This window comes from Sus scrofa, chromosome 6 (genome assembly GCF_000003025.6).
Source record: "Sus scrofa isolate TJ Tabasco breed Duroc chromosome 6, Sscrofa11.1, whole genome shotgun sequence".
NCBI classification, from domain to species: Eukaryota; Metazoa; Chordata; class Mammalia; order Artiodactyla; family Suidae; genus Sus; species Sus scrofa.
This window is the reverse complement of record NC_010448.4, coordinates 90028479-90052329: the sequence shown is the minus strand read 5'-3', so window position 1 is coordinate 90052329 and position 23851 is coordinate 90028479. Positions and strand designations below refer to the sequence as shown.

Here is a 23851-nt window from a genome sequence, read left to right as displayed (position 1 = left end):
TCAGGGGGTTAAGGATCCGGCGTTGCCGTGAGCTGTGGTGTGGGTCACAGACATGGCTCGGATCCCATATTGCTCTGGCTGTGGAGTAGGCCGGCAGCTACAGCTCTCATTCAACCCCTAGCCTGGGAACCTCCATATGCTGTGGGTGCTGCCCTAAAAAGACTGTCTCTGTGTGTGTGTGTGTGTGTGTGTGTGTGTATTGTGAACTGATGACCACGATGGGTTAATTAACACATCCACCCCTTGCAATTCGTGTGTGTACGTTGCGGGGGAGAGGTTGAGAACTTTTAAGATCTACACTTTTAGCAACTTCCAGATGCACAATTCAGTGTTGTTAACCAGAGGCACCACGCTGTACATCCCATCCGCCCTCCCACTGGTTTATCTTGTGACTAGAACTTTGTACCCTTAACCTACACCTGTTCCACCCCTGCCCCCACTCGACCCTTGGCAATCACTGTCCTACTCTCTGTTTCCGTGAGTTTGGTTTTTTTTAGATTCCACATATAAATGATATTATCCAGTATTTGTGTTTTTCAGACTTATTGCACTTAGTGTCGTGTCCTCAGGGTCCATCTGTATCACAGACAGCTGGATTCCCTCTTGTTTGTGGCTGAAAAATATCCCATCATATATGTACGTCACATTTTGTTGACCTGTTCGTCACCTATCAGGGCCACCTTAGTTGTTTCCATGTCTTGGCCATTGTAAATAATGCTGCAGTGATTTCCCACTTATTCCTTTCACCTGCTGATTCCTGCACAGACTTCAGGCCTCAGCTTAGACATCACCTCCTCCAAGAAGCCCTCCCTGATGCCAGGGCTGGGATGGGGCTGAGGTGAAAGAGGCCCTCGCCTTGGGTATAATTTTAAGGAAGGCATCAAAAAACTCAGTCATTAAATACTATTTTAATGTACTATTTTCAAAAATCAAGATTAAAGCAAAATAGCCATGATAAAAACTCAACATTTCAATAATGGCAGGCTCTGGTGGCCAGGTCTAGGGTGAGGCAAGTGAGGTGAGTTGTGTAAGTGTTGCGTCCAATGTGGTCTTTATATTAAGTTCTGGTATTTTCCTTCATGCTAGATTTGTGTGCGTCAATTTTGATTTTCTAAAAAAAAAAAAAAAAAAAAAAATTCCGCTAAGATATTGTCTTATGTGCTGAGTTTGGGGTGCACTCTAAAATGTTGTGCCCTAGGTTAATGCCTCACTCTCCGCACCCTATTTCCAGCCCACCCTCCAAGTTTGGGTCCGGTGCTCCTCCTGGGTGCGTCCATGGCAGGAATCACCCTGTGATTCAGAAGCAAATACCTGCTTCCTTGTCTAGATTGTTCAGTCCTGGAGACCAGAGCCCACATCCAGGTCTCAAGTGTCTAGAGCAGGGACTGGCCCACAGTAGGTGCTCATTATATGCTCTGATCACACAGAAGCCAGGAGCAATTGGCCCCCACAGGGAGAGGGGAGGGCCAGGCGGCTTCCTTCCTCCTCCTCAGGATGCTTGTTCTCTTGGGCTGATCACACCTGAGACATGGGTTGCAGGCAGGTGGAGCTCCCATTTACATCTTTGACAGCATGCTGCGGCCTCACCAGGACACCTTAAATTGGAGTCCCAGCCCAGGCAGTAAGCGCCAGCTCTGTCTTCCAACACTGGGGAACCATCTCCAGGTCTCGGAATGCCTGCACAGATAGTCCTTGCCGGGGCCTGGCATCCCAAAGCGAACATTTCAGGGAAGACCCGGAAGAAGGAGGCTTTGCTACTCGAGTCTCCAGGCTGACTTGTCCCGGAGGCCCCTCTGCCTTTCCTTCAGGCCCCCCGGGGCTCTGGGACCTGGAGCAAAGGGGCTACCTTCCCGTCGTTGGCTACCCTCCCCTAGCCCTGGCCAGAGAAGACCCAGCTTCAGAGAAGGGTTCAGTTGTGCTTTCAGGTGTGTGTGCAGAGGAGAGGCCAAGGGCACATGTGAGATGAGAGGTGGGTGAGCTGACCTGGACCTGAGTCCTCAGGCCTGGTGCCTGGGCACAGACACCTGAGGACTCTCGCTGTTCGACTTAGAAGACACACACACACACACACTCCCAGCCAAAGAATGCCTTGTTCTGCAAGCTCTCAGCAGAGGTCTGGAGGCCCTGGTTTTGGGGGTACCATGAAAGTGACAGTCAAGAGCCCGTGCATATAAAGCAGGCAGTGCTCCAGGCTCACCTGACCAGCCCATGGGGCCCAACAGCTGTGGCAAGAAAGCTTTGGCAGAGTCATGCCTGTCAGGGCCACGCCCAGCAACTTCGGGGACTGTGGCTCCTGACAGCTCATGATGGTGTCCACGGAAAAGACAGGGTCCCTTTGGCCAGACATTCCTGGGAAGGTGTCCAAAACCCCCTCGATGCTCCTGCTCCCTCTCTCCCTCATCCTGCGGTCCCACCTCTCCATCTGTCACTTCATTCAGGACTCCCTGGCCTTCCTGCAGGTGCCTGCCTCCCTGGGGCAGAGCTCCTCCCCCGCCCCCACTCTCTCCTTCTTCCTCCCCTCCCACCTCCGCCCCTCCTCCCACCCCCTGCCATTCATCTCACAGCATCATGCAGGTGCATGGGGGCTGGTGGAGGGGGTGGTGGGAGGCGATTCTGGAGGAAACTGCAGGCAGGGACTTGGCAGGACAGACGCCCCACCTGGAGCAGCTAGGTCCTCATTGACTCCCCCACAAGGCAGCTATGCCGACATGCTCCCTGAGTCTAGACTCCCCCCTCCAGCTGTCTCAGGAAACCCCTTCCCTGTCTTGACTCACCAGTGTCGAATCACATGAACTTTAAAAGCATACTGAATGAGTCATTTGCTTCCTTTTACCTGCTCCCATCTCAAATTGAATTAAAAATACATCTTCATGAAAGTGCTTCCCCATCAGAAGGCGGCGAATATTGATTCTCACTTAATCTCTTGTTGGGGGAAAGGCCGACGGCAAGGCGTCTGCTGCCATCTCATCTCACACTTGCCTTGGCTGCTCAGGAGTGGACTCTGGGCCTAAGATCTAGCAAATGACATTAGTCATCAGAATGCAGAGTCCAATCAGTAAAGAAGTGTCCAGACTCTGTGAACTTGAGAATTCCCAGGACAGGCATCTCACAAAGAATGCAGACCCTCCTCCCCTGAATGACAGTATCCAAATACCTGGAACATTCTATGTAGACACGGAGGCTCTGGCATTTGAGAGCTGGAGGGCCCGTACCTCTCAGGATGCTGTTTTCAAGAGGACGGTGCAGGGTTGCCCATTCAGTGCCCACCTGGTCTCTCCGCGCACTGCCTGGTGGCAGAGGTGCCTCGGAGCCCGTGGCCCCGCCCTCCAGTTCCGGGAGGTGTGGCGTCACCATGTGTGTCTGTTTTCTCTTTTCCTGTCTTTCAGAGATCGAGCAGGGCAGCTGTGGAGATCCTGGCATACCTGCCTACGGCCGGAGGGAAGGCTCCCGGTTCCGCCACGGTGATACCCTCCACTTTGAGTGCCAACCTGCCTTCGAGCTGGTGGGGCAGAAGGCAATCACGTGCCAAAAGAATAACCAATGGTCGGCTAAGAAGCCAGGCTGCGTGTGTAAGTGCGAGGGGAGGGGGCCACTTCGGGGTCTCCCCCGAGAGGCCGGGGGCCCGTTTTCTAGCTAATCCGAGGGGCCCCGTCTGTGGGAACCTAGCAGATCGTAACCACAGCTTCCTTCCGTTGGTTTCTTCTCGCGACGTCACTGGCTGGGTCCGTGTTTCTGGCAGTAACATGGAGGGGAGCACTGGGATGATTGCTCTTGAATTTGGGGGCTTTCTTCAATGCCGTCTTCCTCTCCCAGGTAACCCTCAGGAGCAAGGTAGAGGTTCAGACCCATTTCTTTCCTCCTCACCTTATGGCCGTCAGTGACGCCACACTGTTGAGCCAGGGTAGAAAGAACTGGTGGGTCTGGGTGACTTGGACGCTGTGCCAGCCTGTGGGTCCTGTCGGAATCCGTGGCCTGGCCAGGATATGTGATACTCCATCCAATCATTTCCTCTTGCTTTGGATCTAGGGAGGCATGGGCTCAAGCTGTCTTTGGATTGTTGATCTTTGGGAGAAAGGGATGGAGTTGAGGGCTCTGTTCTCCAGAGAAATCCAGGAATCCTTCCTTCCTTCCTTCCCAGGGGATGGTCTGACCATACTTTGCGGCGCAAATAATACTCAAAGTCTTGGCTCCCAGGTTTCCGGCCCGGGTGAGGGGGCTACGTGTAGGAAGAGCAAACTCAGTCTTTGTTGAGAAATCAAAGGTTCTACTTCTCCGGGCTGTCACCTCTTCGTCTCCAAGCCCTCGTCCCCCTGCGTCCTGCCATCTCTTACAGTCTGCTTCCCTCCAGGAAGGGTGGACAGCCTGACCCCGGGATCCTCAGGACCTCTGGGTGCTGTGTCCTAGAGAATGTGCCCCACCCCCGCCCCAGAGCGGGGGCGGGGGGGGAGGCATAAGCTGGGAGACCACGGGGGAATGTCACAGATGACAAAGATTGGCACGTGAGTTGGTGACTTGGGTCAACCACGGTGACTGTACTTTTCAGACAGACAAAAATGACTTTGTTGCATTAACCAAGCATTTTTGATGACTGGTGAAAATTCTTACAGAGGTTTTAAAGATCAAATCGCTCTAAGATACACATGAAGCAAATTGAAGAAAAACATTGTAAGAAATCGGCCCATCTCTGACCCGATGTGATTGCAGGAGAGGGCCTGACAGTGTTAGCCTCACTGGGAGCCAGGGGGGCCAGGAAGGGCAGGGGACATCAGCAGGGAGCAGCTCAGAGCTGGCAGGCTAGGGACCAGGGAATGAGCCCAGGGCCAAGTGGGTGGGTGGAGTGCTCTGCAGGACAGGTTGGAGGCAGGGCTTCAGTAGGCAAAGGCCCAGACTCCAGGAGTCCCAGGCAGCAGTGGCGGGTGGGGGGTGGGGGGGTAGGCCCATGGGCGAAGTGGTCTCCATCTCTGAAACAAGGCACCCAGAGCTGGAGAAAGTCAGGCCTCTGGTGCAAAGAGCTGCAAGGACAAAGTGAATACCAGAGCCAGCTAGCTACTTTGGACGAGAATAAAGCCCCTGCCCCCCAGGCTGAGAGATGCAGGTAGCAGGATGCTCCCTGGGGGACTGTCTCTCAAGCCCTCCAGGCCTGACCCTCTGGCTCTTAGAAGTAGTTTCTAGAACCTTCAGTAAGGGCTGAGGACTAAGAAGTGCTGTTCAGCAGGTGCGCTTGGTTTCCAGGAGGAAAGCTGGCAGCCTCTGCTGAGCTGAGCACTGCTTAAAATCAGCTGAGAAGAAATGAGGGCAGCGCCATCCTGGCAGGTACGAGGTGGTGCTCACTGTGTTTAAAATAAAGACGAGGGGGCAGAGGCTTATTGTTGGGAACTGTGGAGCAGGCACTCTGGGCTGGGGGATAGGATGGCGTTTCTTCTTCTGGGTGATTCTGGGAGATGGGAAATGGTGTCCCCAAGGTACTCCCATCACTCAGGCTTTCTGGTCATTTGGGTGTGGCAGACACAGCTTGAGTCTCAGGGATGCCGGCTTCACTGGAGGCCAGAGAGATTCAGCTGGCCCCAGGCCTTTGCGCCACATAGCAAGGTCCCAAGGGAGCGCCATCTGTCAGCTCTCTACCAAGAACCCAGCTCCTAAGCTGATGCGTCCCTAGGTCTCAGGCATTGCCCTCAGGGAGCTCCCGGTTAACTGACAGTGGAAGATGGTCCTAAGAAAATCCGGGTGCATGGCGAGAACTTTGGATTCAAAATCTGGAGACCTGTGTCTTAGTCCTGGCTCAGCTTTGTGACCATGGCCAGGGCAGCGGCTCTCCAGAATTGAGTTTACTCATCTATCCAAGAGGGGGGCAACCCCCAAATTCTAAGCCTCTGTGATCATATTTACAGAAAAGACAATTGTGATATGGTCAGTCCTCACATGTTCCACAAATGAGTAATTGGAAACCTCTTTCTAAAGTGGATCATTTTCAGAGCAGCACGTAATTCGGGGAGTAATGCTAAACTTCCACCTTCGGCTCCTGACCCCAGATCAAATGTATTACAGTGTGTGATCAATAGTAGGCATCTATATGGAGTTCCCATCGTGGCTCAGCAGTTGACGAACCTGTCTAGTATCCATGAGGGCACAGGTTCGATCCTTGGCCTCGCTCAGTGGGTTAAGGATCCAGTGTTACACTGAGCTGTGGTGTAGGTCGAAGACGCGGCTTGGATCCCCGGTTGCTGTGGCTGTGGTGTAGGCCAGCAGCTGCAGCTCCGATTCAACCCCTAGTCTGGGAACTTCTATATGCCATGGGTGTGGCTCTTAAAAAAGAAAAAAGAAAAAAAAATAGTAATCATCTATAAAAATATAAAGTAGTAACTTCTGTCTCTATGTTTTATTATGTGCTCATAAATGTACAAATAAAAGCACTTCTAGGAGTTCCCCTTGTGGCTCAGCAGAAACTAATCTGACTAGCATCCCTGAGGACACAGTTTCAATCCCTGGCTTCACTCAGTGGGTTAAGGATCTGGCATCGCCTTGAGCTGTGGTGTAGGTCGAAGATGTGGCTCAGATCCCGAGTATAAGCTGTGGCTGTGGTGTAGGCCGGCAGCTGCAGCTCCAGTTGACTCCTGGCCTGGGAACCTCCATATGCCGCGGGTGCAGCCCTAAAAAAAAAAAAAAAAAAAAAAAAAAAAAAAAAAAAAAAAAAAAAGATGAAAAAACCCACTTCTAGCAAACATCAGCTTAAAGTGCCCTACGTCTTAGCACACATTAGTCAGGACAAATACTAACACAATATTTAGCAAACAATCCTGTTCTTTCCTTTTTGGGGTTTAGAAGAGGACGGGGGGGGATGTTTTGACAGCTCAAATTTCTTTGAACACTTGTCCAGAGACATGTGCAGCAGTCGCTGTTCTTCTCTTGAAACATTTTCTTCCGAGCAGCTCCTTACTCGGGAATTGCCCTGCCGAGACGACACAAGTGCACTCTTTGCTTCCTGTTCCAAAACATTTCCTGTAGCAAGCAGGGACTTCAGAATCTTTTTGTTGGCTTTCAAGCTGCCCTCACAGTCGTAGCTGCTCCATAGATGGTCTTTTTTTTCATCTCGGTTTTAAAGATGATGTTTCTCGTAGTGAGAAGCATTTGGAAAGAAAAGATGGAGCCCGCTTCTTTCCTCTGACTCTCGCTGCCTCCGTGGCTAATTCACCTCTGCAGGGCTCCCTGCTCCAAATCTATCGGCAGCAGGACCACGTGACATCCACCAACAGGATTCTCTGTGCGTCTACCCTGTGCCAAGCGCCAGGCATTGACGTCAGAGCTCTTCAGGTTCTGCCTGGGGTCTCGATGAGAATGCACCCCCCAGGTTATCCGTCCTCTTCACCTTCTCAGAAGCTCTGCACCTCTCGCCCCCCTTCCTTATGGAAGAATCCAGAGGCTTTCCCATCCAGCCTTGTCCACTCATTCCTCCACAACAAGAGGTACAAGGGAAGGGAGATACAAAGAACTCTAAGAGTGGTTTGCACAACACTTGATGCTTTGTTGACAGGCTGGCAGAACACTTCACACTTCATAAGGAAGCCAGGAAACCAATTATCAGTCCATTAGCAGCCACTTGCAGGAGAAGTTTCAAAACAGCCTTCACCAGAGAAATGCCAAGACGGCACAAACGCAAGCTTCCCTTCGCCATCTTGCAAGCCACCCCGAGAAGGTGTGAATCCTAATTGCTCAGTTCCTAATGTATATGGCATATGTGTGAAATATGTGGAACATATAGCGTGTGAGTTACAAATCAGCAGCTGGACGTGGAGAGACCGAGGGAGGGAGAAGTGGGTCCTCGAGAGCACAAAGAAAATGTCACAGAGGATCCAGCGCTGGCCTTGAGGTGGTGGGAGGTCAAGGAGGGTGTTCCATCCAAGATACTGCAGGAAATGGCCCCTTCCCAGCACCCTTCTGCCCCTCCCCCCATGAATTCCTCCCCCATCCACCCCCCCCCATTCTGGACACACACACACACACACACACACACACGTTTCTGGACAGAGGAATGGATTGATTCTTGGGGTCATCAGACTTTCAACCTCAGCACTACTGGCATTTGGGGTCAGATAATTCTCGTGGGAGAGGAGGGGCAGTCTTTTGCATTGTAGGGTGTTTTAGCAGCATCCTGTCCTCTGCCCACTAAAAGCCAGTAGCATCCACACCCTCCTCCCTGGCCAGTTGTGACAACCCCAAATGCCTCCAGACATTGCCATGTATCTTCCGAGGGAAAAAAAAAACACCAGTCTAGGATAACCTAGTCTTGTCAAATTCTAAAATCTGTACATTTGCAGTGGAAGTTAGGCCATGATTAAAATCTATAGAATTAGGACAGTGAGGAAGCGTGCGACAAGGGAAGATGCCAATATTTATTCAATGTTTTATGTCGCTGGGAAGATAGGAATCTTCCCAAATTTTATGCAATATTTATTCTCTCATTTCGCAGATGAAAACAGAGTTCAAGGAGATAAGGTTCCTAGGCTCAGAGGTTATAGAACCATTAAATGACAGACTGGAATTAGAACTGTTCATTGAGGAGTTCCCATCGTGGCTCAGCAGTTAACGAACCCAACTAGGATCCATGAGGATGTGGGTCCAATCCCTGGCCTTGCTCAGTGGGCCAGGGATCCGGCGCTGCCCTGTGCTGTGCTGTAGGCTTGGATCTGGCGTGGCTGTGGCTGTGGCTGTAGTGTATGTAGGCCAGCAGCTGTAGCTCCGATTGGATCCCTAGTCTGGGAACCTCCATATGCTGCGGTGTGGCCCTAAAAAGAAAAAAAAAAAGAAAAAAAAAAAAAGGAACTGTTAATTGACTGAGCAGGCTCCTACTCCAAATCCTATCCTCTCTCCACTGCACCAGGTTTCCAGAATCCAAGGGGCCATCTGCAGCAGGAAGGACAAGGAAGCCTTATAGGATGGCAGTATTAGGCCAGTGTACAGAAATGAACTCCCATGAAGTAACAGAGACTGACAAGGGTGAAACAAATTCATGAAGACCTAGTCCCATGACCCCTGTTGGGACTATACCAGTTTTGTGTACCCATGTGCAGTATACCAGTGTTGAAGGCCTTTCCTAATCTTTACGTCTTCTCATTCCATCTACCCATTCATTTATCCATCCGTTGTGTTTTATTGAACACCTACTGTGCGAAGTCAGTTGCAAAGGAAGTAAGGCTGTTCCTGGTAAAGTTCTAAACTGGGGGGCCTCTGGGGATGATTCTACCCAGAGTCTACCCATGACTCTTAGTGCCATGTCTTACACAAGGCGCTATGACTCTTTCCAGAAGTATCTGGAGCTCAAGGGCCACTACTCAACACAGACCTTTGGTATAGTCTAGTACTTTACAAGTTTAAATCAATGTAAGGGTTGAAATAAATAAGATACTCTACATTTCATTTCCTTAAACCAGGACCAATTTCAAATTTAGCCATTCCTTTTTTTGGGTAAGATTTTTATTTTTTCTACTATAGTGGATTTACAAATGTTCTGTCAATTTCTGCTGTACAACGAAGTGACCCAGTCACTTTTTATATACATTTTTATATACATTTATGTATATATGTATGTGTGTGTGTGTATACATATATCCTCCATCATGTTCCATCATAAGTGACTAAATAGAGTTTTTTGATACTTACCCAAGTACACACATATTTCATATGGTTTTAACCAAAGTGAAGATGCCATCTCGCATTCTGTCTTTTTTCCGGAGGGCCCCAACCATTACATACAGAAGTTCCTAGGCCAGGGATGCAACCCACGCCATAGCAGTGACAATGCTGGATCCTTAACCACCAGATCACCAGGGAACTCCTTGCATCCTGTCTTTTAAAGTTCATTTATATTGCATATTTTGCCATGTTACATGTCTTTTGCAGTTATCATTTCTAATATCTATTAGAATTATCTAGAGAATACTCTGTCTAGTGAGTGGACCATGACTTGGTCAACCAGTTGTGTTCAGATATTTTTATATAAGGCTGTAATGAACATCCTCAAGCATATGGCCTTTTTTTTTTTTTTTTTCTTCTCTTGAATTATTTCCTTAAAATAAATTTCCAGGAAGAAGGTTGTTGGGACGGAATAGGAAACTTTAAAAATAACTCCTCATGTATACTCTTGTATTCCTCCCCAAAAATGGTATGCTAGTTCATAAGGTCAATAACAAAAGCTTTAGGGTAAGAATAAGACTCATAATGTATATCCATCCCACCCAGAAATATGGCATATATTTCTCTTATGTTCATCTACTTTCACTTTTCTAAATAAACAGCTTCATGGTTTTCTTTATATAGGTCAGATATATTGCTTATAACCTTTATCAGCACGCCAAACTTCAAGTATTTGTGTGGCCCTTTTTTATCATTTACATATATATATATTTTTTTCTACTGTACAGCATGGTGACCCAGTTACACTTACATGTATACATTCTTTTTCCTCACATTACGTGTTCCATCATAAGTGACTAGACAGAGTTCCCAGTGCTACACAGCAGGATCTCATTGCTAATGCATCCTGAAGGCAACATTCTGCATCTATTTACCCCAAGCTCCCGGTCCCTCCCACTCCCTGCCCTTCCCCCTTGGCAACCACAAGTCTATTCTCCAAGCCCATGATTTTCTTTTCTGTGGAAAGTTTCCTTTGTGCCATATATTAGATTCCAGATATAAGTGATATCATACGGTATTTGTCTTTCTCTTTCTGCCCTTTAAAAAATGACTAACTTAATAGCTGTAACTTGACTATATCCCTCCACACCCTCATCAACTTCTGCTAAATGTTATAGGGGCTACGAATCTAGAGTTGAATTGGGCACAGCCCTTGACCTCCAAGAGCTCCCTCCAGCATGAAGATAGACATAATTATGTAACTTAAAGTGGCCTCTGTGGTTCAAAATTTCTTTTTTCAACTGGAAAGCATCGATGAATCAGATGTGTTTGGAACCTGCCCCGGGAAGATCCGTTCTTACATTCACTGGGAGTGGGCAACGCAGCAGGCTCGTAGTGGGTACAGGACAGGAGAGTAACAGCCCCTCTTCTCATAGAGCATAGACTTATGTCCTCGTGTTAGAATAGCTGGGTCTCAAAGATGGGGGGTTGGAGTTGGGGTCCTCCTGGGAAAGGAGCTACCCTGGTGGCAGTACTGGGTTCCCAGAGAAGTCAGGGGTCTAGGGCTCTGCAAAAGGAAGATGATCATTGGCTACATTTTTTTTTTTGGTCTTTTTAGGGCTGCACCCAAGGCATATAGAGGTTCCCAGGCTAGGAGTTGAATCAGAGCTGCAGTTGCCGCAGCCACAGCCACATGAGATCTGAGCCATGTCTGCAACCTACACCACCACTCATGGCAATGCCGGATGTGTAACCCACTGAGCAAGGCCAGGGATCGAACCTGGTCCTCGTGGATACTAGTCAGATTCCTTTCCACTGAGCCAGGATGGGAACTCCCTCATTGGCTACATTGACACACATGTACACACACACACACACACACACACACACACACACACACACATGCATATGCATGCACATGCACTCCCAGTCTGAGTACTTGGTTTGCAATGGCTCCTAAAGAGGTTTGCTGCTGCCAAATGTATGTGAGTAAAAGAAGTGTGAATTGAGGATTAGCACCTGCCATCTGCCTCTACATGGATTGACTCAGGAGCCACTGCAGCTGCCAACCCTCAACACCCCCTTGAAAGGAGCTCAGGGTGCAGATCAGGAGGGAGGCACTCTGAGCTCTGGGAAAACTGGCCAGAACAGGTCTTCAGATAGTAAGATATTTTCAGGAGAAGATTTTATGAGCTCAATTCTTGCGTCTCCTTGTATCTGAAAAACCACTAAAATCCTTTGGGGTGACATCTGCTCCTCGTGACTAGCAGTAACCTTCACAAGACTAGCAGCAACCTTCTGTAAAAATGTGTGCATGGTTGCCTGTTCCTCCCACTTCACCAAAATCACATCTACCCTGACCTTCCCCCACCTCTGTGGCATGGAACATCCGAGCTCTCTGAAATGCTGCCTCCCCGGCTATAGTCCTCATTTTTGCCCCCAATAAAACTTAATGCTCAACTTTCCAGTTGTGCTTACTTTTTAAGGTGACAGAGGAAAGTTGGGTCCATAGGAGGAGGGTCTGGGAACCCAGGGGCCAGAGGCATGTTCCTGTTGGAGCAAGTGGTATGACAGTGGTGTCACTATTTCCACTACAGGACCCTGGACAGAGACTTGAGTCCTGGCCTTTCTCCAGCTGGCCTGCCCGGCAGGAACATGGGGCATTTGCTATTTGCAACCCCTGTGTAACAGCTGTCTATCCTAAATGGCTACAAGACTGTTGTCTTGGTATTCTTCTTTCCACTTGGAAAGCTCTTTCTATCTGATATGCGTATTTTCCCAATCTCTTGTTTTCTTTTTCTGTTTCTTTTGGTTTTGCTATTCTGCACTCTACAGTTGTTTTGCATTTTCATGTAGACAGATCTCTCTATATTTGCGATTTCTTTTCATAGCTGACAAAGTTATCATTCTGCCACAGATCTGAGAAGCTGTTCTATTTTTGGTTATTTGTCAGTCATTTGATTTCTTTTTTAAATACAATTTGTTAATCCATCTGGAGTTTATTTAGATGAATGTATGATATTGTTCAAACTATTACACAGTTTTCCAACACAGTTTATTAAGTAATTCATTTCCCTTTTGATTGGAGGGAAATGAATTGTTCTATCACATTCCGAATCGTCACATGGAGCCGAGTCTGTCTCTTCACTCACCGCTTTGTTCGGCTGCTCATTTCTATCTTAGCACCGGTATTGAATAATTTTAATTGTTGTTTTATAATATGTTCTAATATCTGGCAGAGCTGGAAACCACTCCTTCCTCCTGTAATTATTTTCTTTCATAAGATTCATTGTTGTTTTGTTTGCTGTTCAAGATTAATTTTAGAATTACTTTGTCTTAGTGAAAAAAAAATCCTATTGGGATCCTGTATGTGTGCTCCTATTAAACTAGAAATTAACTTGAGGGAAATGGGTATCTTTATATTACACAGTCTTCTGCTCCAGAAATACGGTGTGTCACTCTCTTTGTTCATCTATTTTCACTTTTCTAAATATAACAGCTTTGTGGTTTTCTTCCTATAGGTCACATACGTTGCTTGCTAGCTGTATTTTGAAATAGGCAGGTGCTTTTCCACTCCCCTCCCACCTCGACTGCCATGCCCTGAGCACACATGAAGCATGACTTATTTTTCCTCCTTCCCGTGACTGGATATTGGAATTCCCCGTAAATATATAATCCTAGATTTTCTAGGCCAAGTGCAATCTCAAGCTTCTTTTCCATTGTCCCAGAAAATGTGATCACAATAGCTAGAGTTCTTGGAAATTGCCTTTTTCAAATGTTCAGAGCCAGAATTGGGATCCGCTGAGGTTTGAAAGCATCAGCCTCAGTGTGAGGGATAAAATTCCTGGGAACTTCTTGTGATCAGGGGCAGGGCCATAATAAGGGCAGTGTGAGTTCTTTCTTTCATTTCCCTGGGCTTCCTTAAAGGTCCCATTAACCCACACGTGGACCTGGGGGAGAAGCAGGGAACCTGGGATTGCTTTGGCCCAAACTTGTATTTCTGGTGAATTCCTGCAAGTTGAAAACCAGCATGTGTAGTTCTGGCCCCCCTTCCTCTGTTACCCAGTGCCCCAGCACATGGCTCTGAAGACGTGTGGTCTCACTGTGCTTGTGATGTGGGGGCTGGGACCGCCTGCTCTGCAGAAGGACCCCCAGTCATCCAAAGGCGTCATTTTCTTGAGCAGAGAGTCCTGCTGGTGGTGGGAGCTGGGAAACATCTGTATCTGCGCCTGCCGTGGGGAATGGTGCTGCAGTCTTGGCTGTGATGCAAGCCGGGCCCACAGGGTGGCCTGGGCAGGGAGGCTGAAGCTGGGAGAACCGACCTTGGAGGAAGAGATGGTTCACAAAGATGCCTGCCAGCATTTCCTATCAGAATATCCAAGGAAGGATTTCTCATGGCTCAGTGGGTTAAAAACCTGACACAGTATCCATGAGGATGCGGGTTTGATGCCTGGCCTCGCTCAGTGGGTTAAGGATCTGGCATTGCCGCAAGCTGCAGTGAAGGTCACAGAGGTGGCTCCGATCCAGCGTTGCTGTGGCTGTGGTGTAGGCCAGCAGCTGAAGGTCTGATTCAGCCCCTAGCCTGGGAACTTCCATATGCCGTGGTTGCAGCCGTGAAAAAGAAAAAGATTATCCAAAGAAATAGAGTCAACACTTGTCCTTCCAGGCCAGTGTGGGTCCTACATCACTTGTTCCCCTCTTCTTCAATAAGCAGACATTTGATGGGGAAAGTAGCTTCTGGGTTGAATCGGGTCCTCCCGCAGGGGAACAAGGACTATGATGCAGGGTACCCCGGCCCCAGCAAGAGGCTGCAGTTTCACTAAGAGCGTCCCTCACAGCTGGGACTGGAGAGGAAACCATGAACCAGAGCAGAAGCCCAGTTCCTGGCTGGGGCACACGTGGGTTGGGGGTGGCGGGATGGCAGTGGGTGCAGGGCTGCCAGGTGGGGAGGGGCCTGAGACTCTGCAGGCCAGTGGGTGTGCTGAGAGCCTCACAAGCCAACCCAATGCTGACTCTACGGAGCCATACTCACATCTCACCCCAGGGGTCTGAGGGGACAGGACTCCCCTTGACTGGCAGCTTTGGCCGGGCTTCGCTCAGGATCTGGCTGTGAGACTGGAGCCCGTGGAATAAAGCTGTTCAGTGTCCCTGGGTAGCGCCTCCTCAGGCAAAGACTGGCTTGAAGGGAAGCCTCACAAGGGCAGCTGCCAGCACAGCCAAGGAAGCCGTGTCAGCACTTTTCCCACCAGGCCACCGTGGGTCCCTAATATCACTTTTTTCCTCTATTTTTACATAGATACTTTATGGGAGAAGGAGGTAGCTTTCCGGATAAAATGGACCCAAACCCAGCTAATCATTAGAATTATGCTGGATCCTTAACCTACTGAGTGAGGCCAGGGATCGAACTTGCATCCTCAGGGATACTGGTTGGGTTCATTACTGTTGAGCCATGACAGGAACTCCTAGGCTCTTTATCATTATTATTATTATTAAAGTATAGATGACTTACAGTGTTGTGCCGATTTCTGCTCTACAGCAAAGTGACCCAGTCATACATAAGGATACATTCTTTTTCTCCTATTATCTTCCATCATGTTCTATCCTAAGAGACTGGATATAGTTCCTGTGCTGTACAGCAGGACCTCATTACATCCATTCTAAATGTAATAGTTTTCATCTACTAGCCCCAAACTCCCAGTCCATCCCACTCTCTCCCCACTCCCCCTTGGCAATCATACGTCTGTTCTCTATGTCTCTGAGTCTGTTTCTGTTTTGTAGATAGATTCCCTTGTGCCATAGGCTTTTAAAAATGCGGGATCCTGATCTTATCCCCAGAAGTTCTGATGCAGCAGGTCTGGGATGGAGCCCAGGAATTATTGGTCTAAAATCTTCCCAGGGGATATAGATCAGATTAGTGAACACTCTTCATAAGGAATGCCTACCGTGTGCCTGTTGCTTGCAGGGGAGTTTGGGGTCATCCCGGAGGGGCTTGACCCCTGATGAGATGGCAGCCTCTTGAGGCCTGGAGCCAGGATGTATGTGGCGATACACTTGGTCGTATGCAGTTGCTATGAGGTGGGCTAGGCTGGGGCTGCCATAACTCGGTGGTTAGGATGGTGGTGGCTTTCCAGGCTCCAAAAGATGTTAATTTCCATGTGGATATCCTGGTAAAGAATGGGATGCAAAGTTCAGCAATGTGTCCTTATAGCTTGGTGTTGCCACTGCTGGCCTTTCATTGCTTTGGGTGCAGCAGAAGGTACAGGGGAGGGGCTGCCTCACACTCAACATTGTGCTGCTGGGCACCGGGACAGGGATGGGCATCATGCAAATGTGGTTCTTGTGCTCCAAGAGCTCATGGTCTCGTGAGCGTGCCGAGCAGGTTTAGTTATTATAAAGCAATCTTTGAATTATTGCAGTGTGGCCACCAAGTGCTGCCAGGTGTGAGGAGGAAAAATGTATTCCAACTAGAAGAATCTCTGAAGATTTCTTGGGGGATCATAGCACAGGCAGAATTTCAGCCCAGTCCAACCCAGGACTCTATCCAGAACCAAACTGCGAAAACACCTTAGAACAAGGCCCTGTCCAGAGGCCATATCCCTACAGCTAAGAGTCCTGGTTTAAAGCATCTGATGGCCACAGCCACCTGGGCAGACTGGGGGATGGAAAAACCCACCAAGCTTTAGGGGTGTTATCGTGGACTCTGACCTCTGCTTGTGGGGGCAGGGGGAGAAATGGGTATACCTGCCATGCTTACTTCAGCTTTCACCTTTGGGATCAGAGCAAACAGGTCCTTTCCTCTTGGTAAAATGTGCAAAGTCCTGTGCATCCTTGGTGCAGCACCACCGACAGTGCCTTCTCCGTGGAGCTCTGAACAACTGCTCAGAGAGCCATGCAGGACATGTAGAGTCTCCCCAACCAGGGTCTGTTTTCATAGCTGCTGGCTCAGGAGCTGGGGCTCGAAACTCTCCCAGTACCCTGGGAGACATCTCCCCGGTCCTGGCAGCCTCAGGGACGTCTGTCATCTCACTTGTTCAGAAGTGCATCCCCATCAGCGCTGGGTGTGTGGGTGTCCTTGGCTCTGTGCTTCCTGGGGAAGGCACCGTTCACCTCTTCTAGGGGTTGGCTTTCAAGGGGAGCCTCAGGCTACCCCCTTGGAACATAGGCCCTTCTCTTAGTCCTACGTACCACAGGGGTCGAAGGAAATGGGCTCAGATATGGGGCTGCTACCCGAGGCTCTCTGGTTAACCCCCCTCTTGCTCAGAGAGTCAGGCGTAGCCTCCCTCCCCCCAACGTGATCTTGATGTAGCTCTTTCAAGCTAACTGCAAACTCTCCTGGATCATGGATTCCCCTGGAAGGACATCCAGACACGCTCCCTTGTGATCAAAGAGAACAGCCATTAAGTGTTCTTTTTCCAGTCTTTTTGGTCTTTTGTGTATTTAGGGCCGCACCTGTGGCATATGGAGGTTCCCAGGCTCGGGGTTCAATTGGAGCTACATCTGCTGCCCTACACCACAGCCACAGCCATGCAGGATACGAGCTGTGTCTGCAGCCTACACCACAGCTCACAGCAGCACCGGATCCCTAACCCACTGAGTGAAGCCAGGGATCAAACCTGCATCCTCATGGATGCTAGTCGGGTTCGTTAACCACTGAGCCAGGACAGGATCTCCTCTTCTCCAGTCTTCAGTGGCTGGTGGTCTGCAGTGAGACTGGGCCTGAGGTTAATTAAGAATGGGGGCCCAGGAGTTCCAGCGTTAACAAACCCAACTAGTATCCATGAGGACACAGGTTCAATCCCTGGCCTCTCTCAGTGGGTTGAGGATCCGGCATTGCCATGAGCTGTGGTGTGGGTCACAGACGCGGCTCAGATCCCACATAGCTATGGCTGTGGTGTAGGCCGGCAGCTGCAGCTCTAATTTGACCTCTAGCCTGGGAACCTCCACATGCTGCATGTGCATCTCTAAGAGAGAGAAAGAGAAAGAAAAGAAAAGAAGAGAGAGAGAGAGAGAGAGAGGAGGAGGAGAGAGAGAGAGAGAGAGAGAGAGAAAGAGAGAGAGAGAGAGAGAAAGAGAGAGAGAGAAAGAGAGAAAGAAAGAAAGAAAGAAAGAAAGAAAGAAAGAAAGAAAGAAAGAAAGAAAGAAAGAAAAGAAAAGAAAGAAAAGAAAAAAAAAAAAAAAAAAGAAAAAAAGAAGAAGAAGAAGAATAGGGATGCCAGAGGCCAAATGAGATCTGCCCCATGGCAAGGGGAGTCCCATGAGTACCTGTCAGGGATCCTGGGGACCAGGCACTGGCAGCTGTGAGACATCACAGCAGTGAGAAGGGTTTTTGAGAGGCCTTTGCTTGGCTCATAGGAAGACTGGATCATCAGGGAACCTGTTACTCACCCCACAGGGCACAGCTCCTCAGAATCCCAGACAGAACTGGCGAACAACAGAGTACCCCACACTCATACATCAAGCTGTTCTGCTGCAGGTACCTCTGTGTGGCTGAGAGCATCCGTCTCCTATCACAAGTCAGTCTTCCCATCGAGTCATAGTTAGCAACCAAGCAGTCATTCCTGCAAATGAGTTTGGTCCGAAATCTCTGGGTTTGGAGTTACCTCGTCAGCCACTAGGAGGAGGTACTGAGGATCCAGTGCAAAACTTTGGGTCTGGTGTCTTGTTTGGTGGAGGAATGGGCTGTGCTGGGGAGGGGTGGGGCGGCCCCGCGCTTGCTACATCCAGGGACTAACTGAGACGCAGAGACGCACTGAGCAGAGGCCTGTGTGGAGACCTGGCCTCCACCAACAGAGCCGAGAAATGCCACTCGTTTCAGATTCAACCAAAATTGCATGCGTATGTAACTCCCATGCACCCAGGCACAGGGCCACACTCTGTGCCTTCAGAAGCTTCGTCACAAGGAATCTTCTCAACAGAGGTGTGATTTAGAAGCTATTCGTCTAATTTTTCTACATGTGGAAATAGAACCCCTTCTCCCCAATAGGCAAACTCAAATTTTTCAGGGCGTGCATTTGCCCCAACTTTGGGGTGGTGGCTTGGTTTGGCCGAATGTGTTTTCCAAAGACTTCGTGGTCTGTTTTCTAGGCAAAGGCTGAACCCCGGGAGTGTGGATTTGGCTCCTTTCCAGGAGTCCAGAGCAGGGACTTTCTTCATGCCTTGTTCCATAAAGCACCAGCTCTGTCCTAGGAGCTTGTGACAGGAGACCCTCAGCCAGCAGCTAAGGAGTGCACAGGACCCCAGCTCAGAGCCTGGCCTTGGCAAGGACCTCTGAGCAGGTCTGAAGAGGGGCTAAAGCCTAGGGTAAGCGCCAGGGGTGGGATGTGGGTAGCCAAAGTCAGTCATGACTGCAGGGTGATTGCCAGAGGTTGGCCTTGTGCTAATAAGGCCAGTTTATACCAAGAACCCAGCCAGTCTCCAAGGGGGTACAGGGATCAGGGTCCAGTCATAGGAGGCAGAACTAAGCCATTGTCAGACCCCCTCCCAGTGAGCTTTGGTTTAAGATTCCATTCCAGAAGGGGATGGATTGTGAATTCCTTGAGACAGAAGCTGCTTTCTCAGGATAAAGGATACTTCTGTGGCCAGGAAATAAAAAGACCGTGAATGGGGTAGCCATACATCCACATTTGCTTGGGACCATCCCAGTTTACATCTTTTGTCCTAAGGTAATTATTAGTGGTACCATCTTTCATTCTCAAAAGTGTTCCAATTTGGGCATCACGGGGCCTCCCTAACCATGACCCAACAGACATCATGCCAAGGAAGGCATTGAGCCTCAGCCGAGCACTTTGGATGCTAAGGGTGATCTCTGAGCCAAAGATCTAAGAGGTGCTATAATTGACCCCTTCCCCTTCTCCCCTTAATCTGTGTCACTCTCTCTTTGCTTCCTCTTCTCAGACACACTGGCTCTCTTTTCAGACCCTCAGACCCTCTAAACTCTTTCCTACCTCAGTGCCTTTGGCTTGCAGTTCACCGTGGCGGAATGTCCCTCCAGAGGCAGGGTCCTTCTCATCGCCCCTACACCTGCCATGTCCCCAGAGAGGCCTTGGCTCATCATCCTATCCAAAAGAGCTATCCTTCAGTTTCTGATTTCACCATATCCCTTTTCATAAGTCAACCACTGCTGTGGCATCAACAGTGCAAAAATCTCAATGAATTGCAACAATAAGTACTTATTTTTCAACTTGCATCCCAGGAGGACTGTAGGTCAGTCACAGCGCTGCAGGGCTCAGGGATGCTCTACACACACACACCCCCATTCTGGATGTGCCTGTTTAGATGTGCCAGTGTCATGCCTTCTCACCTTCCATGGGGTAAAGCAAGTCACAAGGCCAAGCCCAAAGTCAATGTGGGTCAGAGGGCTCTTCCCAAAAGGAAGCAAGGCAGGGCAGAGAGGGAACAAATGGCTCAGACAAATGATAATAAGTGCAATAAGCCATGCTTATGTTATTTGTTGATTGCCAGGTGCCCTCACTAGACTGTAAATTTCCGAGAGCAAAATGATATATGTCTTGCTCACTGTCGTAGCTATAGTGCCAATCAGAAGTAAGTTCTGGTAATAATAATACATGCCATCATTAGAAAGTACTGGTTTCCTATTTTTGTTGTAGTAACTATCAATCATATTAGTACTGGTGTTTCCATATAGACAAAGCCAACATGGTAGGAATAGGAGAGTTTCTGATCCAGAAGACACTGGGCTACCCAGAGCCTGTTACTATGGGATTTCATTCTACAGCCCTCAGGCTGGTGGGGTTGTAACTGAGGGTGGCTTTGGTACAGCTTTCCTCTGTTCCAGCTGCTATAATGACGTCACAGACTGGGTAGCTTATAAACCAGAGAAATTTACTGCTCGCCATTCTGGAGGCTGGAAGTCTATCAGGGCACTAGCCCGCTTGGGTTAGGGTCCTCCTCGGGGTTGCAGTCACCTCTTTGTATCTTCACATGGCAGAAGGGGACCAGGGATCTCTCTGGAGCCTCTTTTATAAGGTACTGGGCCCATGTATAAGGGATCCACCCTCATTACTTAAGTAGCTCCCAAGAGTCCCCTCCTACTCAAACCAGCATCTTTCAGCATTAGAGTTTTATCTCATGACTTTGGGGGAACAGAAACACTCAGACCTTGGCAGGCCCTGAGGGGGATGAGCCTGGTATGCAGACTCTATGGCTGCAGATGGGAAGGATAAATGGAGGTTGAGAGGGGCCCACGCCACTCAACAGAAAGTGATTCTTGACAGAGTTTTCCAGATGGACAGGAGAGAACAGTCTAAAAAGAGAAGATAGCCTGAGCAAGCCCTGAAGTTAGCCTTGCACATTTGTAGGGCTGCAGTAGTTGAATATGGCTGGAATGTTGGGGGCAGTGGGGGTGGAAAAATCAAAAGAGCTTGGCAAGAACCTTTGGTCTTTCAGGGTGTTTTTGTGCCCTTCTGAGAAGTTTAGGCTTTATCCTCTGTGCAACGGGAGTCTTTAAAGAGTTCGGAGCAGAGATGAAACATCAGGAGAATCTGCGACTTACAGAATTCACTCTGGAGCCAATATGTAGGATGGATTCAAAAGAAATGAGATTTAAAGGCGGAAAACCAGGTAGACGATGGCAGTCGGAAGAGCCTTAACTTAATAGGGGTGCGATGAGGCTGTGACAAGTACAAGAGATATTGAAGAGATAGGATCAACAGAAGTTAGTTACGGACTGGATTTGCGAGTGAGGGAAGAGGACTTGATAGATTTTGCTTAGGCAACTGGGTATTGTCATTCACGGAGATAAGGAGTGAAGGAGGCTTAGGGAAATAGATAAAGAGATCAATTTTGGACACGCATCCGAGGTGAGGGTGGGATCTCAGAGAGATGTACGTCAGACGGTTATATACCAAGTTCAATGTGCGGGAGGGTCTGGGCTACCCATATTACTTAGGAGCAGGGCATGCGGAAGGGTGGTGGGGAGGGAGAAGCCAGCCAAGGGCAAGCCCTTAACTGGGTGACGCAGGGCTGAATCATTCGCTGATGCCAGGAAACATGCCAGAGGCTGGAATCCAGGAGACCCAGCCTTGGGAAAGAAGACTAGGAATCCTGTTTGAGCCATAATTAGTTTAATTTGCTCTGATAAAATCCAGACTCCTTCCCTGGGTCTAAAAGACCTCTGCTAGTGTTCCTATTGTGGCTCCTTGGCTTTAGAACCCAACTAGTATCCATGAGGATTCGGGTTCGATCCCCGGGCTCGCCCAGTTGGTTAAGGATAGGGTGTTGCTGTGAGCTGCGGCGTAGGTCACAGATACAGCTTGGATCTGGTGTTGCTGTGGCTGTGGTGTAGGTCAGCTGCTACCACTCTGATTTGACCCCTGGCCTGGGAACTTCCGTGTGCTGCCAGTGCGACCCTAAAAAGACATAAAAAACAAATAAAAGATCTCTGCCATCCTCTCCAACTTGTCTCGCATTCCTAGCCCCATTCTTCACCTGCTTCTGCACCATCAGCCTGCCCCTCACCTACACCAAGTTCACTCCCACCTCAGGATCATGGTTCTTGCAATTCCCTCTATCTGGAGTGATCTTCCCCTGGGACAGCTGGCTCCTTGTGGCCAAGCCACATCTCAGAGGACGCCTCCTCAGACAGGCCATCCCCAATCCCCTTCTTGAAAGTGAGCCACCCCCACCCCATTCACTCTTTCCTCCTCATTCTGTCTGATGTTCTTTGTCACCTGTTCGAATATATAACTTCGTGAGGGCTGAGGACTTGCTGACCTGTCTGGTTGGTTGCCTGCCTCCCCCCACGTCTAGATGAGCATTTATCAAACAGCAGCTGCTCCGTTAATTAACTCGAGTTGGTGGGGGCCTTCCAAGACCTTGTAATGTGAGAAGACGACCCTGAAACCAATCCTTTCATGTTCCAAGGTGTGAAAGTCAGAGAGGAGAGAAAGCGTTCACACGCCTGCGAAGGTGCCATCAGAGCTGGAGTAGGTGTGACGGGAGATAGAAGGGAAGCTTTCGGAAACGGGAGGGCTCAGCTCCGTGGAATGCCCTGCTCACCTGAAGCAGGATGCCAGTGCCCAAACATCACCTGCCTGGGAGGTGGGGATCGGACAAAACAAACAAGTCCAACAACTCAAGCACAATTCATGGCTTGTCCATCAGACCACCTCAAACATGACTCTAAGAGGACCTGTCCCGCACTTGGGAACCATGTGCACAGCATTGTCGTTCTCCCTGACGCTGCTTTTGGTGTGTGTCTGAGTTTCTAGATGGCATCAGTAGTCTCCTCAAAGAGAACCCGGCACTGACTTGATCTCATTCGTGAGACGGATGAGCCGGGCTGGCTGACCAGAGTCAGCCCTCATGTGTGTGACCTTGAAAACCTTGCCCAGCTTCCTCAGGACAATGAAGTTAAATAGTTAGGTTCACCAGCTCCAGCGCCAGAGACGTTAAAATAACTCAGATGAAAATTACCGTACCTGGGCTTCTGAGCAGAAAGAGGTGAACGAATTCATTAGCGGGTTTGTAAAGCCTCTGCCTCCAGCTCAGCTCTATTTTTCATCAGCAGAGCTGCCTCAGTTTACTGGTCCAGAGACACACAGTGAAGCGAGAACAATTTGATTGGGTCTCTCCCGCTTGGGTGAGCACTGCTGGAGAAACTCGCCCAACCAGGCAAACTGGCGCTGCTACAAATTCATGGTCCCCAATCTCAATCAAGCCTGCAACAGTCCCCCGGAATCCATCTGTGTTTCTCAAGTCGTCTGTTCTCCTCTCCCCCGCTGGAAGCTATCCCAAGCATTCTCCACGCCCCTCCATCCTGGGACTAGCCCCCCCCCTCACCTTAGCCTAGAGAATGACCTTGTCTCTCACCTGGCAGGCAACGTCCTCAACTTCTAAATTCCAAAGATCCCAAGTCTGCAGACTGTACCTATCTCCATCCTTTCTTCTCTCACCTCCCCCTTTTTATACTGGAAATGCTCACTCCTCTCTCCCATCAAAAACCAATCCCCTTGTAGATTACACATCCCATGTAGACTTTAGGGGCCTTCAAACACTTTTAAAGTCACAGTAAGAAATGCAGTGCAGGAGTTCCCTTCGTGGCTCCATAGTTAACAAACCCGACTAGGATCCATGAGGATGCGGGTTTGATCCCTGGCTTCGCTCAGTGGGCTTAAGGATCCAGCGATGCCGTGAGCTATGGTGTAGGTCGCAAACGCAGCTCGGATCCTGCATTGCTGTGGCTGTGGTGTAGGCTGGCAGCTGT

At 49.3% G+C, this 23851-nt stretch overlaps 1 protein-coding gene across 1 annotated transcript in view; it reads left to right on the top strand.

The window, feature by feature from the left end:
• Window positions 1-23851, top strand: part of CSMD2 (CUB and Sushi multiple domains 2) — a 646642-nt gene that overhangs the window by 372650 nt on the left and 250141 nt on the right. The window contains 1 exon segment of the mRNA XM_021095859.1: window positions 3387-3569. Within this exon segment, the coding sequence (XP_020951518.1) occupies window positions 3387-3569 (183 nt within the window).